This window comes from Chiloscyllium punctatum, chromosome 16 (genome assembly GCF_047496795.1).
Source record: "Chiloscyllium punctatum isolate Juve2018m chromosome 16, sChiPun1.3, whole genome shotgun sequence".
NCBI classification, from domain to species: domain Eukaryota; kingdom Metazoa; phylum Chordata; class Chondrichthyes; order Orectolobiformes; family Hemiscylliidae; genus Chiloscyllium; species Chiloscyllium punctatum.
This window is the reverse complement of record NC_092754.1, coordinates 22,123,931-22,140,538: the sequence shown is the minus strand read 5'-3', so window position 1 is coordinate 22,140,538 and position 16,608 is coordinate 22,123,931. Positions and strand designations below refer to the sequence as shown.

Genomic DNA, 16,608 nt, shown 5'->3' with positions numbered 1-16,608 from the left:
ACCAGAAATAACTCCCCCGCTCTTCTTTGAAATACCACCTTCTTCAAAAGGAATGAAAGTGGCAGGCAGAAATGTAAAAGAGATGAAAAGATCAGGAATGATATGAGTAGTGAAAAAAGAACTTGAATATGGTAGAATGGAAGCAAAGATAGGCCATAGATCAGAAATAGACGATAAGAGGAAGGAGATGGAATAACTGAATGCATTACAACCTTCCATAAAATATCTGAAAAACAAATGTATTCAAGGTCATATTGACTGATGCGATTTCATAATTTCTTGCATGACAACGTTACCAAATGAAGTGAGAAGATTAATGAGCATAGTCATATATTATCATCAAAAATTGGCTCTTTGTCAACATCAAATTTCTTACTCTGGTTTGGGTTTGAAAGCTTGCCCATTTGTATGGAAGAAGCAGAACTGTTGAGCTTCCTTTTACCATTCTCTGCTTTCTCATGTTTGTGCAATGAGCAGCAACATCACAGCTCTGAGTCAAAGTCAATTGTAACAGTATGATGTAATCTTTCTACTCACGTATTAGACACCGGCCAGCAAAGATTCCTTTCAAATACTGGAAGTTGAGAATGGTGCCAGCACCCTGTCACAAGTCGGTACACATACGTCCGAGATAGAGCCCTGAACCGAGCGCTAAAATTATCGGCCACATGAAAAGCTTTTATGACACTGTCGAGAAATGTTTTTGAAAGAAAAATTCTGTATCAGATTCAGGGTACGAATCACAATTGAAAGACAAGTCTGATAAGCCCATTGTTATTCACATAAATGGGCATAAGCTATGATTAAAACTCACTTTTGCAAATATGTCTTTTTTATAAATATATTATCAGTAACAGTTTAAAACAAGGCTTATCTTACGGGCCCTTTCCCAAGTACCTAAATAAATCCATCAGGTATTTATATTTAATAATCTTGTAACAAAAATTATTATTAATTCTTTATATAACGAGCTGAGGAAATCTTATATATTTTATGTACAAATATAAGTATTAATTTTTTAAAAGCTTGTCCACGCCATACACTTTCTGTCGACAAATTTAAATTTCCTATGTCATTACTTAGACTCATGGCTTTTATGAGCATATTTAACAGTGAAAACACAGCTAAGTATTTCGGCCCTGCTGAAATCAGGAACACAGACAAATGGGGCCTTAAGATGTTCGTCAGCTAGTGTGGTGCTGGTTTACTGAGACGACCCAGACACCAGCATTTTGGTCAAGGCTGGCTAACTATAGTTTATCAAGACACAGACTTGGATTTTCCAGTCAACATCCAGTTTCTACATCACGTGAGGTAAATGGACAGTTTAACAGCCAGGAGGTATAAGCCAGAGGTCCAGTACTACAGGTAGATCTTCAAGACTCTTCCTGTCTGTCTGGGTGCAAGTGCAGCCAAAGATTGTCCAGTATGAGAACTTTCCCTTCCTGCATCCTCTAATATTCAAAATAAGATTTCAAAATATTTATGTAAAATTGTATTGCACAATAACATTTATCTATATTTATTCACTGAAATACCATTTATTTGCATCCTTTTGTATATCCAAACTTCAAAGTCTCAGCATTGGTTTGAACATTTGGCTAGCTTTAAACAATTAACCTCCAATTTTGGAGATTTTAAACCAGTAACTTGGGATCGAGCTTCACCTACTCTATTACTGCCTGATAACAGGATACCCGTAGCATTTGTACCTTCTTATTTTTACAGCAAGATGTACTGGTTGGACAATCGTACTGTTATGACTCACTAGGGAAGTGCACTGTAAACCAAGGCCTACAATTCCCAAAGTTAAAAGCTAATTAAACTCCCAAAATTCCCAACTCGTCTCCAACTGGCTGTATTTAGGATACAAGAAAACCAAGGTTCCTTCAGCAACAATTTATTGAAATGTTCAACTTCAAGAAGAACACTAAAAAGAAAGTATTTCTAATTCATGTATCTCAAACTAAATCTCCTTTTAAAATTCCCACATGTGCTTTACAGCCCAGGAACAGGTCCTTTGGCCCTCCAAGCCTGAGCCGATCCAAATCCAATGTCTCAACCTGTCACCCAATTCCTAAGCATCTGTATCCCTCTGCTCCCCACCTACTCATGCATCTGTCCAGATGCATCTTAAATGAATCTACTGCGCCTGCCTCCACTACCTCTGCTGGCAACGCGTTTCAGGCACCAGGCACCCGCCACCCTCTGTGTAAAGTACTTGTCGCATGTTTCCCCCTTAAACTTTTTACCTCTCACCTTGAAAGCGTGACGTCTTGTTATTGAATCCTTCACCCTGGGAAAAAGCTTGTCTCTATCCACCCTGTCTATACCCTTCATGATTTTGTAGACCTCAATCAGGTCCCCCCCTCAATCTCCTTTTTTCTAATGAAAACAATCCTAACCTACTCAACCTCTCTTCATAGCTAGCACCGTCCATACCAGGCAACATTCCCGTAAACCTCCTCTGCACCCTCTCTAAAGTGTCCACATCCTTTTGGTAATGTGGCGGCCAGAACTGTACACAGTATTCTAAACACAGCCGAACCAATGTCTTGTACAATTTTAACATGACCTGCCAGGTCTTATACTCAATGCCCCGTCTGATGATGGCAAGCAAACTATATGCCTTTTTGACCATTCTATCCACCAGTGCAGCAACCTTCAGGGTACAATGGACCTGAACTCCCAGATCTCTCTGTTCATCAACTTTTCCCAAGGCTCTTCCGTTTACTGTATAATTTGCTCGAGAATTAGACTTCCGAAAATGCATCCCCTCACATTTGCCTGGAATTAACTCCATCTGCCACTTCTCCACCCAACTCTCCAGTCCACCTATATTCTCCTGTATTCTTTGACAGTCCCCTATGCTTTCTGCTACTCTACCAATCTTCGTGTCATCTGCAAACTTACTGATCAGACCAACAGTGCCCTCTTCCAGATCACTTATGTATATCACAAACAATAGTGGCCCCAGCACTGATCCCTGTGGAACACCACTGGTCCCCTTTCTCCATTGCGAGAAACTCCCTTCAACTTATACTCTCTGTCTCCTGTTGCTCAACCAGTTCTTTGTCCACCTAGCTAGAACACCCTGCACACCATATGACTTCACTTTCTCCATTAGTTTACCATGGGAAACTTTATCAAATGCCTTACTAAAGTCCATGTATATGGAAGCTATAGCCCTTCCTTCATCTATCAACTTGGTCACTTCCTCAAAGAACTCTATTAATTTGGTAAGGCACAAACTCCCCTGCACTAAACCATGTTGCCTATCACAGACAAGCCCATTTGTTTCCAAATATAAATATATCCTATCCCTTAGTACTGTCTCCAGCAACTTTCCCACCACTGACATCAGGCTCACTGGTCTGTAGTTACCCGGAATATCCCTACTACCCTTCTTGTACAGGGGGAACAACATGAGCAACTCTCCAATTCTCCAGCACCTCACCTGTGTTTAAGGATGCTACAAAGATATCTGTCAGGGCCTCAGCTATTTCCTTCCTCGTCTCCCTCAGCAACCTGGGATAGATCTCATACAGCCCTGGGGATTTCTCCACCTTAAATAGGGAAGATGTCAACGTGATCATGAGTAATCAAACTTCTATCTCTAATCTCAACATTCATCATGTCCCTCTCCTCAGTGAACACTGATGCAAAGTAATCATTCAGAATCGCACCCATTCTCTCAGGTTCGACACACAGCCTTCCTTCCTTATCTTTTAGTGGACCAATCCTTTCTCTAGTTACCTGCTTGCTTCTTACATAAGAATAAAATACTTTGGGATTCTCCTTAATTCTGCTCACTAAAGCTATCTCATGACCCCTTTTAGCCCGCTTGATTCCTCGTTTAAGACTGATCCTACTCTCTCAATGATTCCTCCAAGGCCTGTTCTGTTCTTAGCTGATTGGACCTTATATATGCTTCCCTTTTCCTCTTAGCTAGTCGTACGATTTCTCTACGATTCACGAATCTTGCCCTTCCTATCCTTTGCTTTCAACAGGACATGCCTATCATGCACGATCTTTAACAGCATCCCGCATATCAAATGTGAACTTCCCTTCAAATAGCTGTCTAGTCCACATTTCCCAGCTCCTGTCTAATTTTGATATAATTGGCCTTGGCCTAGTTTAGTACTCTTCCCTCAGGACCACTCTCATCTTGATCTTTGAATAGTCTAAAACTTACAGAATTGTGGTCACTGTTCCTAAAGAAATCCCCCACTGCAACTTCTACCACCTGGCCTGGCTCATTCCCCAACACCAGGTCCAATATGGCCCCTTCCCCCATCGGATAATTGACATACTGCTCTAGAAAACTCTCTTGGATGCTTCTTACAAATTCTGCCCCATCCAGACCACTGACACTAAGTGTATCCCAGTCAATGTTGGGAAAATTAAAATCTCCCATCACCACCATCCTGTTGCCTCTACATCTTTCCACAATCTGTTCGCCTATTTGTTCTTCTACCTCATGCTCACTGTTGGGAGGCCTGTAATACAGCCCCAACTATGTAACTGCACCCTTCTTATTTCTCAGCTCCACCCATAATGCCTCACTACTCAAGCCCTCCATAGTGTCCTCCTTTAGCACAGCCGTGACATCATCCCTGACCTGCAATGCAACTCCTCTCCTCCTTTTACTTCCCTCTCCCTGTCCTGCCTGAGGCATCTATATCCTGGAACATTTAGTTACCAATCATGCCCTTCCTTCAAACAAGCCTCTGTGATCGCAATAACATCATACTCACAGGCACCAATCCAAGCCCTAAGTTCATCTGCCTTACCAACTATATACTCCTTGCATTGAAGCATATGCATTTTAGGCCACCAGTTCTTTTGCGTTCATCTGCTCTCTGCCTATTCTTCCCCTTATTAAAGCTAACTTCATGATTCTTAAAGTGATGATCACTGTAGCTCACAGATTTCTCAGTTGGACCCAGGGTCTTTCTTGGTTGTTTTGGGTTTTAGCATTCATTTCATTCAGCATTTTGGAATGGGTTTGTTCTGCTCTTACAACAGAAAATTTCAGATAGCAACCCGACAGAGAAAGGGGAGAGAGAAAAATTAATGCAGCTAATTTCTGGAGGTCTTCTTGTTTCACTCCCCTCAGAGTCTGTGTTAAACTGAATTTGACCAGATAGTTGTTGCAATGCTGAGTTCTCCTGAACCCACAAGAAATAGTGCTAACTTGTAAATGCCTCAAGAAGTAACAAAATCTCATATGCACTAGTTAGCTTTGCTTGTTTTTTCCAAAGCCGCAAACATATACTCATGCATTCTCCTCTTTTCAAAGCAGTGTCAATTTTTCCTCATTCAGTCCATATCCCAAAAGTGATCTCTTACATGTAACAGCCAACAAAATGGACATGGGATTTCCATGCATCAAGGGAGAGCTGAGCTTGATACCATTTGGAGACAGAATTTAGGATTCAGCAATTCAGGAGAGTAGAATTAGAAAGAAACAAAATGAACTGTTCTTTCAGAGAGTCCACAGGCTGAATGGCCTCCTTCTGAGCTGTAACAATTTTGCAATTGTGAGATGTTAGGCTAATTAGAGTATTTCCAAGATTGGTCAGCAGTGGGGGGAGAAGTTCAAATGTGAGCACAGAGAGGGCCTCTGGATCTAAGAGCAACAACAACAACTTGCATTGATAAAGCACCTTTAACCTAATAAAAGTTCCCAAAGACACCATCACAGAACGATCAGCAGATGTTCCAGCATTTGTGTCAAAGTAATTTCTGCAAACATTGAATTCAGTATTTTGCTAATTCCGGGATGTGTCCCTTTGCTTCCCAGCTGTTATTTATTAGAATTTGAACATTGACTTCTAACAAACATTAACTGTTGATAAGCAGACCTTGTTGGGTTTCCTGAGGCACTTTCAAGGAAGTAGATGTTGACAATAATGAGGTGTGATTATCCCACAAATGGCAACTTGGCTGCAGATCAAACTTTCATTTAAATCTGATTTTTATGGATTTATGTCACCCAAAGTTATTCAGGAATATGGGACAAGGACAGGTATTGGAAGCTTGGTTGCAGACTTGCCACAATCTCATTGAAGGGTTCAGAAGGCTCAATATTAATGGCCATCACCCCTCCTCAGGATGGGCAGGAGATTGTTGGTAGCGCATGTTAAGAAATGAAATAAAGGAGAGCGTGTCCCCACTCTGTTACGTACATGCCTGCTGCCATTTTTTCTAGCTGTAGATTTCAAGGTATTTGAGCATCAGAGAGATGGGATTCCTCACCAACATAGTGAACCTAGGCTCCCACAGTAAAGTTGAAAGTGTGATTTAAAGTTGACACTTGCTGCAGTGGATTTCTTTGACTCAGGAATACTGGCAATGGAAGGAAGTTGGGAGCTGTTGGCCCTTCAGATCAAGTGTCTTTGACAATCCTCCTTGTGTGCGGAAGAGCAGGACTTTCAGACCCAGGGGCCCTTCACTGCTTTTGGCTCTTCTCTGTCAACCAAAATCTTTCTCCAGCTCCATCCAATGGCTAGGTTCCGCCAGACCCAATGGCCTCTATTTCTGACCTACTATCACCTTACCCATAGATTGAGTTGTGAATTTTTAAAAGTCACTCATGGTATGTGGGCTTTGCTGGCTGGGCAAGCATTTGGTCGCTATCCCTAATTGCACTGGAATTGTGAAAAGCAAGGCCATTTCGGAGGGTCTGGAGACATGTAACGGCCAGGTAAGAATAGTAGGTTGCCTTTTCTAAGTTCCCAGATGGAGTCAACTCTCCAACTAAACTGTGCGGCTGCTCCCAGTGTCATTCATTACCTGTCTGACCAGTGTATGGTTGGAGAAATAAGAGAGGACATAGGCCATTGCCTCCCCAGATTTTCTCCAGAAACTTCACCTTATATTTGAATTTTTTTACCATTTAGTTTCACCAACGTATGACAGACAGGAATTCCCACTCTATTCCACATCCTTTGTTTATTGACCCCCAGCTCTCTCCACCTGCTGTACAATTTTTCTTTTTAACACTATAACTTCCAATACATCATCACATGTACATACAGACCAAGATGTGCCCATGCAGTTACAACTTACGAAGGAAGCCAAAACAGAAGTTTGGGTTCTCACATAACCAGGTTTCAAAAGTGCTGAGACGATTCCATTGCTGATATGGTGTAATCCTACAAATCATCTTTACTTTGGATATCCTTTCTTAATATCCAAACCAAAACAGTACATTACTGTGGCCTAATCAACAGAGAGTCAATACCTCCTCACTTTTGTATTCAAAAATTCAGAACCTGATTTGACCTTAAGCCATGTCTTACCCCAATTCTGCCTGTAAATATGCATGTCTGTTCCTTTAGATATCTGTTCTTCCATTCCAATTAAAAAGTTATGACTCAGGGTATATTTCCACACCCTTGCCTTCTTTGTAAAATATATCACTTTGCATTCGTTTGCATTGCATTGTAATCCCTGCGCCTGCCACACACCTCGACAATATCCATTTCCCTCCATCCCTCCATTTACAGTGACCTTCTGCCTTTCAGTTTTCTGGGGTTCCATTGAAAAAAGGTTGAGATAAAAGGGTCCACTTGCATGATGGATGTTGATCAGCTTGACTCCCGATACCAAATCCCTGTTCAGTTAACTCCCCAAGCCAGGCAAGCTGTGAACCACACCCAGAGGTACAGGGATCAGTTAATTCTGCCCAGGGCTGCAGGGGTAGTGGAGACACAGAGTGGGTGCTTTAGAAATGGAAGAGTCAGCTTACAAGCTAACATTGCACAGGCAAATACCTGGGAGAACAGTGAAAAAGTCATATTAATAGTCATGCTATCATTATTGTAAAACTAAAAAACATCAGTAGAAGCAATGGTGACAGGAGGAAAAGCAGTTTTACAGAGTGAGTAGTCAGGATTTGAGTTGGATGAGGTAAGATACTCTTCCAGAAAGCCAGTGACATGATGAGCCAAATGGTCTCCATCTGAGCTATAAATGTGCCATGACTATTCAAACATTACAATAAGCTGATATAAAGCACTTTTGTCTGATCTAACATTTGGTATCAAGGCTAATTTCATTTTGGTTTAAAAATGTTACTTGTTTTCAGGCATCTCTTGCTAAAGGATCTCTACATATATTTAGGGAGGTCTTCTGACGCATTGGCTGGTGTCCCTGCCTCTGAGCCAGAAGTAGTGGATTCCATAAAGGGGCATCAACTTGTAAATCATTCCAATGCAAGCCAATGATAGTCAAAAAGTTGAGAGACATTTTGAATCAACTATTTAATGGAAAGAAGTTGGGGCCTCTACCATCATTATCCATGGCCCAAGACTATAACCTGGCTGTAAAAGTCTATGTTGTCACAACAGCTTGAATTGACCATAATCTGTAAGATACCAACATGCACAATTAACTAACTAGTATGCTCTTTTGCTCAATCTCACTTCAAACATTATAATGTAGAAAAAGTTACTTTATTAGCTAAGTAATGGTCTAAATTTTGTCCAACTATTCAGCTAAGGCTGGATTTCTGGCCTGACACCAAGTTGAATGTTTCTAGTTGAATTAATGCAAGCCCCAAACTTGCTTGGCTCATCCTCAATGCTGAATGAAGTTGTATTGAAATAAAAGCCAAGAAAGAAAAGCAATGCCAAGAAAACAAAATCAACCAATACCAACATGTGTTTGTAATTATACAATACACTATGGTCAATTCCTCTTTTAGTAAGAGATCAAGTCCCATCTCTGATCAACTGAAGTTAGTTGAGCTTGACTGAGGACATGGGGTCAGAACTCCATATTGGAATAGCCAGAGGGTGAGAAATAATTTGGATTTTGATAGATTGATAGACTCTGCAAAAAGCACAGGTCTCACAGGTTGGAGCAAGCTCATGTATCAAATGAATCAAAATCTTTAACGCCATAGATCAAGTTGAGTAATGACTAGATCATAGTTTTTAAAGGAAATTTTGTTTTTTTAAGATTACTTACAGTGTGGAAACAGGCCCTTCGACCCAATAAGTGCACACCGACCCGCTGAAGCGCAACCCACCCAGACCCGTTCCCCTATGTTTACCCCTTCACCTAACACTACGGGCAATTTAGCATGGCCAATTCACCTAACCTGTACAATTTTTTTGGACTGTGGGACGAAACTGGAGCACCCAGAGGAAACCCACGCAGACACGGGGAGAATGTGCAAACTCCACACAGTCAGTCGCCTGAGGCAGGAACTGAACTCGGGTCTCTGGCACTGTGAGGCAGCAGTGCTAACCACTATGCCACCGTGCCGCTCATACCACTGTGCCACCATGCCGCCTATCCAGTATTGAATTGACTAAGTCAGTAAATACATCATCCAGCATTGGTTCCCAACCACACAGTCCAGATAGATCCCAGTTTCCACTATCAGTTCATGCTGAGACCTCATCACAGACTGGGTCTGACAATTAATTTCAGTACCATTAGTTAGTGGAGGTAGAAGTCAATCAGATTTCCCAGACCTGATCATTCACTATAGAATTCTAAGAAATGCAAATCATGAATTTGATCAAATATTTTGTTACATTGGACTACACTACAATGGATACAATGGTAACACCGTTATTGATACTAGACTAGCAATTCAGAGGATCTGAATTCAAGTCCTATAACAACAAGTTGTAAAGAATGTTTTCTTACTTAGGCTTTGTTCCTTTGGTTTTGTGTGGGACAATGGGCAGCAAGAATCCATTACTGACTTTGGATCCAATGCAATCTCTTTCACTTCAGCTCAGGTTTTGTCCTGCTCTTGAAAGTCCTCCTAAAAATGCACCAAAATAGATCTTCTTTAGTCAGCCCCATCATCATCTTCCTTCCGGTGATGTCCATTTTACTCTGGTAAGATGTTCATCAGGAAGCAACCACACGTCTTGTCAGTCTCAGGTGTTCCTCTGTCACAATAACCTATGGGTGCTCCAATACTTCTTTGTTGGTGATATTGTCTCTCCATGTGAAGCCCAGGATCTTCCACAGGCTACACATGTAGAATTTACAGGATGCCACCAAGAAAATGTCCATGAAAAGACCAGACTAACTAACACCCAGGGAAGAAATTCATCTGTCCTTTTCAGCTTGAGCCAACTAGAATCGGCAATGGTTCATTTTCTTGGAACAAGCTTCCCACATGTCAGGGAAATAAAGATGTTCTTCCATGACCCAAAACGAAAATATTGTCACTAGTGCAAATAGTAATAAGCTTAAATTAGGATGAATTGTGAATAGGACCCAAATTGTTAACGTCCACGTGGTTAATGATTGAAGTTTCCTTTGATATAGCAATGTCTATGTATTTAATATAATAAAGCATCTGAGGTTGCACCTAATCAGACTGTGCATTCACATAGATAACACTAAAGTCTCACAACTGAAAGCTGAGATGCTTCATGACATAATTGAACTGGAAGGATGGAATTTTTATATATTGACCTAGGGAACACGGGTGATCAGGAAGGGTCAAGCAGCAAGCTTTAGTGGAGTCAGGAGAAGCTGCTCAGCATCTCCCTGCTCCACGGTGAAGTATCTTACCTGTTCTAAATAAAAATTTATTTGGTGAAGGCTTCCAGCAATGCTACTGGATGGACTCCATATAGATCACACGTTTTGGCATCAACAGCTTAGCTGTTCCAATAGGGAGCCTCAAACTGATGCTATCCCTTCTGCCTATTTGAACCTGCAACGGGCCTAAATACTTCAGGTACATAGCCTTGACATCTCTCAAATCCTTCTTGACCAGTGTGCCTTCCTGCATACGATGAACATGCATGCCACACTCACCATGTTGGATGTGTTGCCACAAGTTTTGCACCAAAAAAACAGGCCCGTGCTATTGAGTTCCTTGATCATAGTCCTAACATTGCTCTAAGGGTTTTAATAACTGTTCAGTCAATTCTTAATGGCATTAAAAACCTTATACCATAAATTGCAAACATCTTTCACCACAATAACAAACCCAAAGTTCTTCACATCCAATGAGGTATTTTCAAAGTGTGGAACACCAAGATGTGAACTGCAAGGGTCCACTAACAGCAAAAAGGACAAACAACGCCGATCAGCCATGATTGAATGGTGGAGATGACTCGATGGGCCGAATGGCCTTACTTCCGCTCCTATGTCTTATGGTCTTAACCAGATCAGGTTTTTTTAGGGGGGGAGGTGATGTGGGTTGAGAGGAAAATGTCAATCTCAACTATGGAGAAGTCGAGATTGAAAAAATACCTGTTTTCTTCCCCGAGTTGAAAAAATATCCCTGCTGTGCTTCCAGATAACATTATGGGATATTTTATATCTACCCCCAAGAAAGCAACAGGAAATTTAGTGTAATGGGAGACAGCAACTTCGAAAATACAGTTCTCCCGCACTGCAATGTAGTGTCAGCCAAGATTACGTGCTGAAATCTTTTCAGTGTGACTTGAATCTTTGACTCTGATTCAGAAGCAAGAGTACCACTGTCCAGCCTACATGCCAGTTAGGGGTGGTGTTTCGATTCTAATACAGCTTCCAACTAATGGTCATTGTATCAAGTTTAAAAATGTAAACTTCTCTTCCAGTCCTGTAACAAAATGCTTGTAAATTTTATTGCTGTCGATTTTGGAATGAGAGTATAACTTTCAACTGGTTTAATTCTCAGAGTCAACATATTGATTAGGATGCATTAGAGAATAAAAAATCCACACAGACTCATCAGTTACTGTAATAATTGTAAAGATATTACTGGAAGGTCTGGCAGAGAGCCAAAGTTTTCAATGCAGTTTGGCAATCACCTACTGTTCTCACATATACTGCCTCTGTTCACCATACCCCATAGAATGAACCCTGACGTTTGATCTTTATTGATACTTTGAAAAACAATTTGATGGCATTGAAGATTTTGCCATGGCCCAAGTAACTTTGTGAACTATCCTCTGTTGTCTATGCCCTCCTGTTAGAAGAGTCTTCATTCAACATGCTGTTGGCTGTTACCCTGATGACTCATTTATACCAGAATGGAACTGAATCAAGCTACGGTCCCTGGGTTAATACTGGCCTACTGTGATTCAGCAGCAGCAGATAATCAATCAAACCCTGCATGAGGGAGGAAAATTAGCCAGAGATTCTGCTTGTGATTCCTACACAGCCATTCTTTGCTAGAAAGGCACCTAACGTGAGCACAAGTTAGGAATTGACTATGGTGCCCCAACTGTCAAACAACCAGATAAACTTCATTATTCGGGTTTACATACAAGAAAAGACAACTTGGGAGAGGAAGTGGAGAGATACCACTGACCTTGAAACTAAAGCCCAGCAAGGGTCATGCAGGAGAGGCTCTGTGATCTTTCACATTTGGAAATTAAGGGTTCAAGATTTCTTGCTGCTTATGATGAACAGAACAATAATGTACAGGAGGACATTCAGCCCACTGTGCAGATGTTGGGTATTTGAAAAAGGCAATCCAATTAGCCTCACTTATCTGTGCTTTCATCATAGTATTTTGTTTTATTTTTTATATACACATACTATTCTCTTTTGCTTTGGCTTCTTGAACTTGCCTCCACCACTGTTACAGGTACTTCCTCCATGACATGCTTCTTAAAAATGTGGGACGTAGGAGTGGACCTAACACTTCAGCTCAGGCCTAATCAGCCACTTATAACGTGTGCACATTATTTTCTTGCCAGATTGCTAATCTTTTAAACTCTCTATTTCAGCATGATATGCATTCAGAAAGATTAAAAGAATGACTTTAAAAACAGTTGCCTCACTATTACTTAACTAATTTCCAAACACTCGAACTGCTGTGCAGAGATATGAGTCCTTAGTTCAGTAAAGATATTAAAATGTTTCTTCCAAACGCATTTTTGCAGACAAAGAAAACAGCCAAGCTGAAGACTGTAGCATCAAATGCTGAATAGACATTTTCATATATCATCCAGAGAGAGAAACAGGGACATGTAATGCAGTAGCCCAGTAATCAATTCTGCAAATCATTGTTGTTCTCAGGATTTTAATCAAATAAAAATCCATGGGCACCCCCTCTCTGGTAAATAATAGACAATTTATGATTGATACGAAGACTGGCTACATTCAAGTCTTGTCTGTCCAATTCAATCCTTTTTTAAATGGTGTAACGAATGTTGATTGAAGTTTGCTCATTAAAACTAACATTTCATCAGAGTAGTAGTGTGTTATTCCAGTGAACAGACATTGTATATTCATTCTTGCAACTGTGATATTGATCCATCTGAGAAAAATTGTAATTTTCTTCAAGCCAGTCAGAACTCAATAACTGATGAGATTTATTTGTTTGTTAAGGCAATTCAAGATTCTGCAAAGAAAGGCGAACATTCAGATTTTGAAACACTTTTGAACACCATTCTATTTGTGAGGATGAACTTAAAATTATTGATCAGTATCTGTCCATTATTGCTGAGCAAAGTAATCTCTTGAATTGGACACCAGATTACAAGTAGGATCATAACTTTGAGAAGGGTTTGAGCAAGAACCATTTGTGGGGGTGTGGATAGGCTTTTGATACAATATCACCTTCCCTGCACCAGCGTTGGGAATCTGTGGTGTATTAAGGACTGATGTGGTTTTCAATCTTGACTGATCAAACTTTATTGGTAGCTCGATGGCTTATTTCATATTATTTAAACTTTTATTAACATTGTATTCAAAAGGAAAGCATCATTCAATTGACAACTTTTCTTGCAAAAACCTTTAAATTTTGTTGAAATGTATCTCTGTTTTGCTTTTTGTTATTATTGGCAATTGAATGACAGTACTATAATTCGTGGTAGCGTTTTCCACTAAATTTAAAGTAAAAAGTTCCTGGTTATTAAGTTTACTGACACTGATCTAAGAATATTACAGACGTAGAAAGCAGCTTCTTCAGAAACCATTACTACACCTGGAATTCAATCTATATCAATTTGCTTTAGTGATGGCTTTTGCACAATCAAGTCAGCCTACCTTTTGAACTAACCTGATCGGCTCGGGTTTCAAATGGAAGTTAAGTGCGTTGACAAGCAGCTCTGCTGAAAATGGTGGCTTTCCTTCCTTTCTCTGAATGTCGAGGTGAGCAGAATTACACAGAGCATGAACACCACTGTCCGTACGACTGGAGATCGCAATATTGACTTCATTAACTGGCCGGAGCTTCTGCACTGCGTTCTAGTATTTGTGGAAAACAAAGTTCAGTAAGTTGCAGCACAACATCCAGTCCACTAACATCTCTGTACTGGAAAACAAGATCAAGGACTGTGGTCCATCTTGCCACACATGTTCAAGATTGAAGAGAGTTAACATATGGCAACATAAATCAGAAGGAAGGGTGACACCAAGTGGATTTTGATAGCTTGATAATTAGTGAAAAACAACTTGGTAACTACTATCAGCAACAGTATCAAATAAGCACTTAAGCCTTAGTTCACAGTGCCTTGCTCTGCTATTTTATTGGAGGCTTTAAGCATGTTAAAGACTCTGTAAAAAGGCAAGGAGAGCCACTTGACATGAAAATGTTTAAGGCTTTACACAGTCAAACTGTCAACTGTGATTTCTACAGTAAGAGGAGGTAAGGAGACCTACAGTTTGAGGTTAAGGAAAGATGTTAGAGAAAAAGAATGTGTGGTGTCACCTCACCAGGGCTCCCCTGCTACGTCCCGAGCTGAAAAGTGAGACTGGGAAATGAAGCAATGTTCTGTGAAGGTTTTCCAACTGGCAATATTTACTGAAAGGGGGTGTTCACAAGAACCTTTCTCTCAGCAGAAAGGCAATGCAACTTGAGGAATCCTTAAAGCTGGAAAATGGTGGTATAATTGCCTATAATTCTAAACAGGCTACACATTTGTTTAAACATATAAAACACCAACTTCTCTTCACACACAAACTTTGTTTTCGATTTCTCTCTTGACATTCAACTAAAACTTTAAAGAAGCCAGATGGATGACTTCAAATGTAATTTTATTAAAACAGATTTTCTTTAAACAGATGCTTTTATTAGACTGAATGCAGAGAACGTCCTGAACCAGTCTACAGCTTCACTCTAAGGCAAGGAAAACTGCAGCAATTTTGCCAAAAGAAGCAGCATTTGCATGGTTTGCCAGGCTTCTGTATCCACTTTTCATGGAGAATGGAAAATACTTGGAAGAAGAGAAGCAAATCAAATATTCATGACTGACATATGTCTTTGTATTTTCCTCTCCCTGTAGTGTAGTACACATATTGCTGTAATTATTGGGTTTGGAAGGTACTATGAAAAATGCTCTCTTGCTCCACAAAGGTTTGTCAGGCCATCTGCATCCAAGTATTTGGTGACAACATTGCAGGAAACTTTGTTCAAGTTGCTCATCTGAAGGACTCCATCCAGCTTTTGGTCCATAGCAGGGCATGATCCTGAAGGCAGAATTTTACAGACTGTGGGTGGGGGTGAAAAGGTTGGTGGGGCAGCAGTAAAGCACTGGCAGCAATATTGGGGTGGTATATTGAGTAGTCCCACTGCTGAGGACATTCCCCATCTCGCTGAATGGAGAATGGCAGCCAATTTAAATAACTAATGACCTCATTAAAGGTGACGTTTCCCCCTGGACGTTAGCATTTTCGTTTCCAAAAACAGTTAGAAATAATTGTGAATGACAATTACTTGTCCAACTCATCTTGTATACTTTAACTGGAGCTCCAGTACTGCTCAAGAGACTCAGAGTCATAGAGATGTACAGCACAGAAACAGACCCTTCGGTCCAACCCATCCATGCTGACCAGATATCCCAACCCAATCTAGTCCCACTTGCCAGCACCCGGCCCATATCCCTCCAAACCCTTCCTATTTATATACCCATCCAAATGCCTTTTAAATGTTGCAATTGTACCAGAAGCCCATGAGAAGGTCCTGTTATTTATTCCCCTCACAGTAGTATCAGATCAATAATTTAATATTCCACAGGTGGCACCTCCTCCAGATTTGCAACGTACATTGTAAATTCAAGCCCTGGAAGAGGGGCTCAAATCAATGGTTGAAGGACACGAGTGCCAAACTTGAGAAGAGTAAGAGAAAATGAGAGACATTTTAATCTTAAAGCAGGCAATTGCCAAAGCCTTCTGGCAATACATGGCTACACAAGTATAAGAACTATGCATGTGTACAACATATGCAAGCGTCACTGGACTGAACTCCAATCTGTGACTGGGCAGCTCAAGTTTCGGATTTTTCTTTTATTGAGATCCCTGTTTTTTTTTTCATTGGCACTGCTCCTAAACACACAGCAGTTCCACATCCCAAGAACAAAGACTTTCTGTTGAAAGACATGAAAAATTGGAAGACACGCACAAGTCAACACGTGATATCAAGGTTTGATTTCACAGTAAATGTTGAGAGTGGGGAAAGGGGAGGTTTCTACAGGGAGTCAGGCTCTGTCCTGGAAAGGTTCTTGAAGCAGCTCGCTTGTGACAACCTAGATTAAGGGCCACTGAGTCATCAAAGCTCAGCCACAAAAACTGGATGATGCTGGGAATACATTTTCGGCCTATCATCTGACAGAATAATCAGGTTGACACTCTTAGAATGGCTTTGCTAATAGCCCTGCCACACATGCCAAGCGATTGTAA

The 16,608-nt window shown here is 40.7% G+C and overlaps 1 protein-coding gene across 4 annotated transcripts in view; it reads right to left on the bottom strand.

Moving 5' to 3' along the window:
• Window positions 1-16,608, bottom strand: part of pusl1 (pseudouridine synthase like 1) — a 90,632-nt gene that overhangs the window by 56,473 nt on the left and 17,551 nt on the right. For 3 of the 4 annotated variants that reach the window (XM_072586476.1, XM_072586475.1, XM_072586478.1), the window contains exons 3-4: window positions 13,991-14,178; window positions 538-687 (exon numbers count right to left, since the gene is read on the bottom strand). In XM_072586476.1, the coding sequence (XP_072442577.1) occupies window positions 538-687; window positions 13,991-14,178 (338 nt within the window). The remainder of the gene's footprint in view (window positions 1-537; window positions 688-13,990; window positions 14,179-16,608) is intronic. The other variant, XM_072586477.1, reaches the window with a different exon arrangement.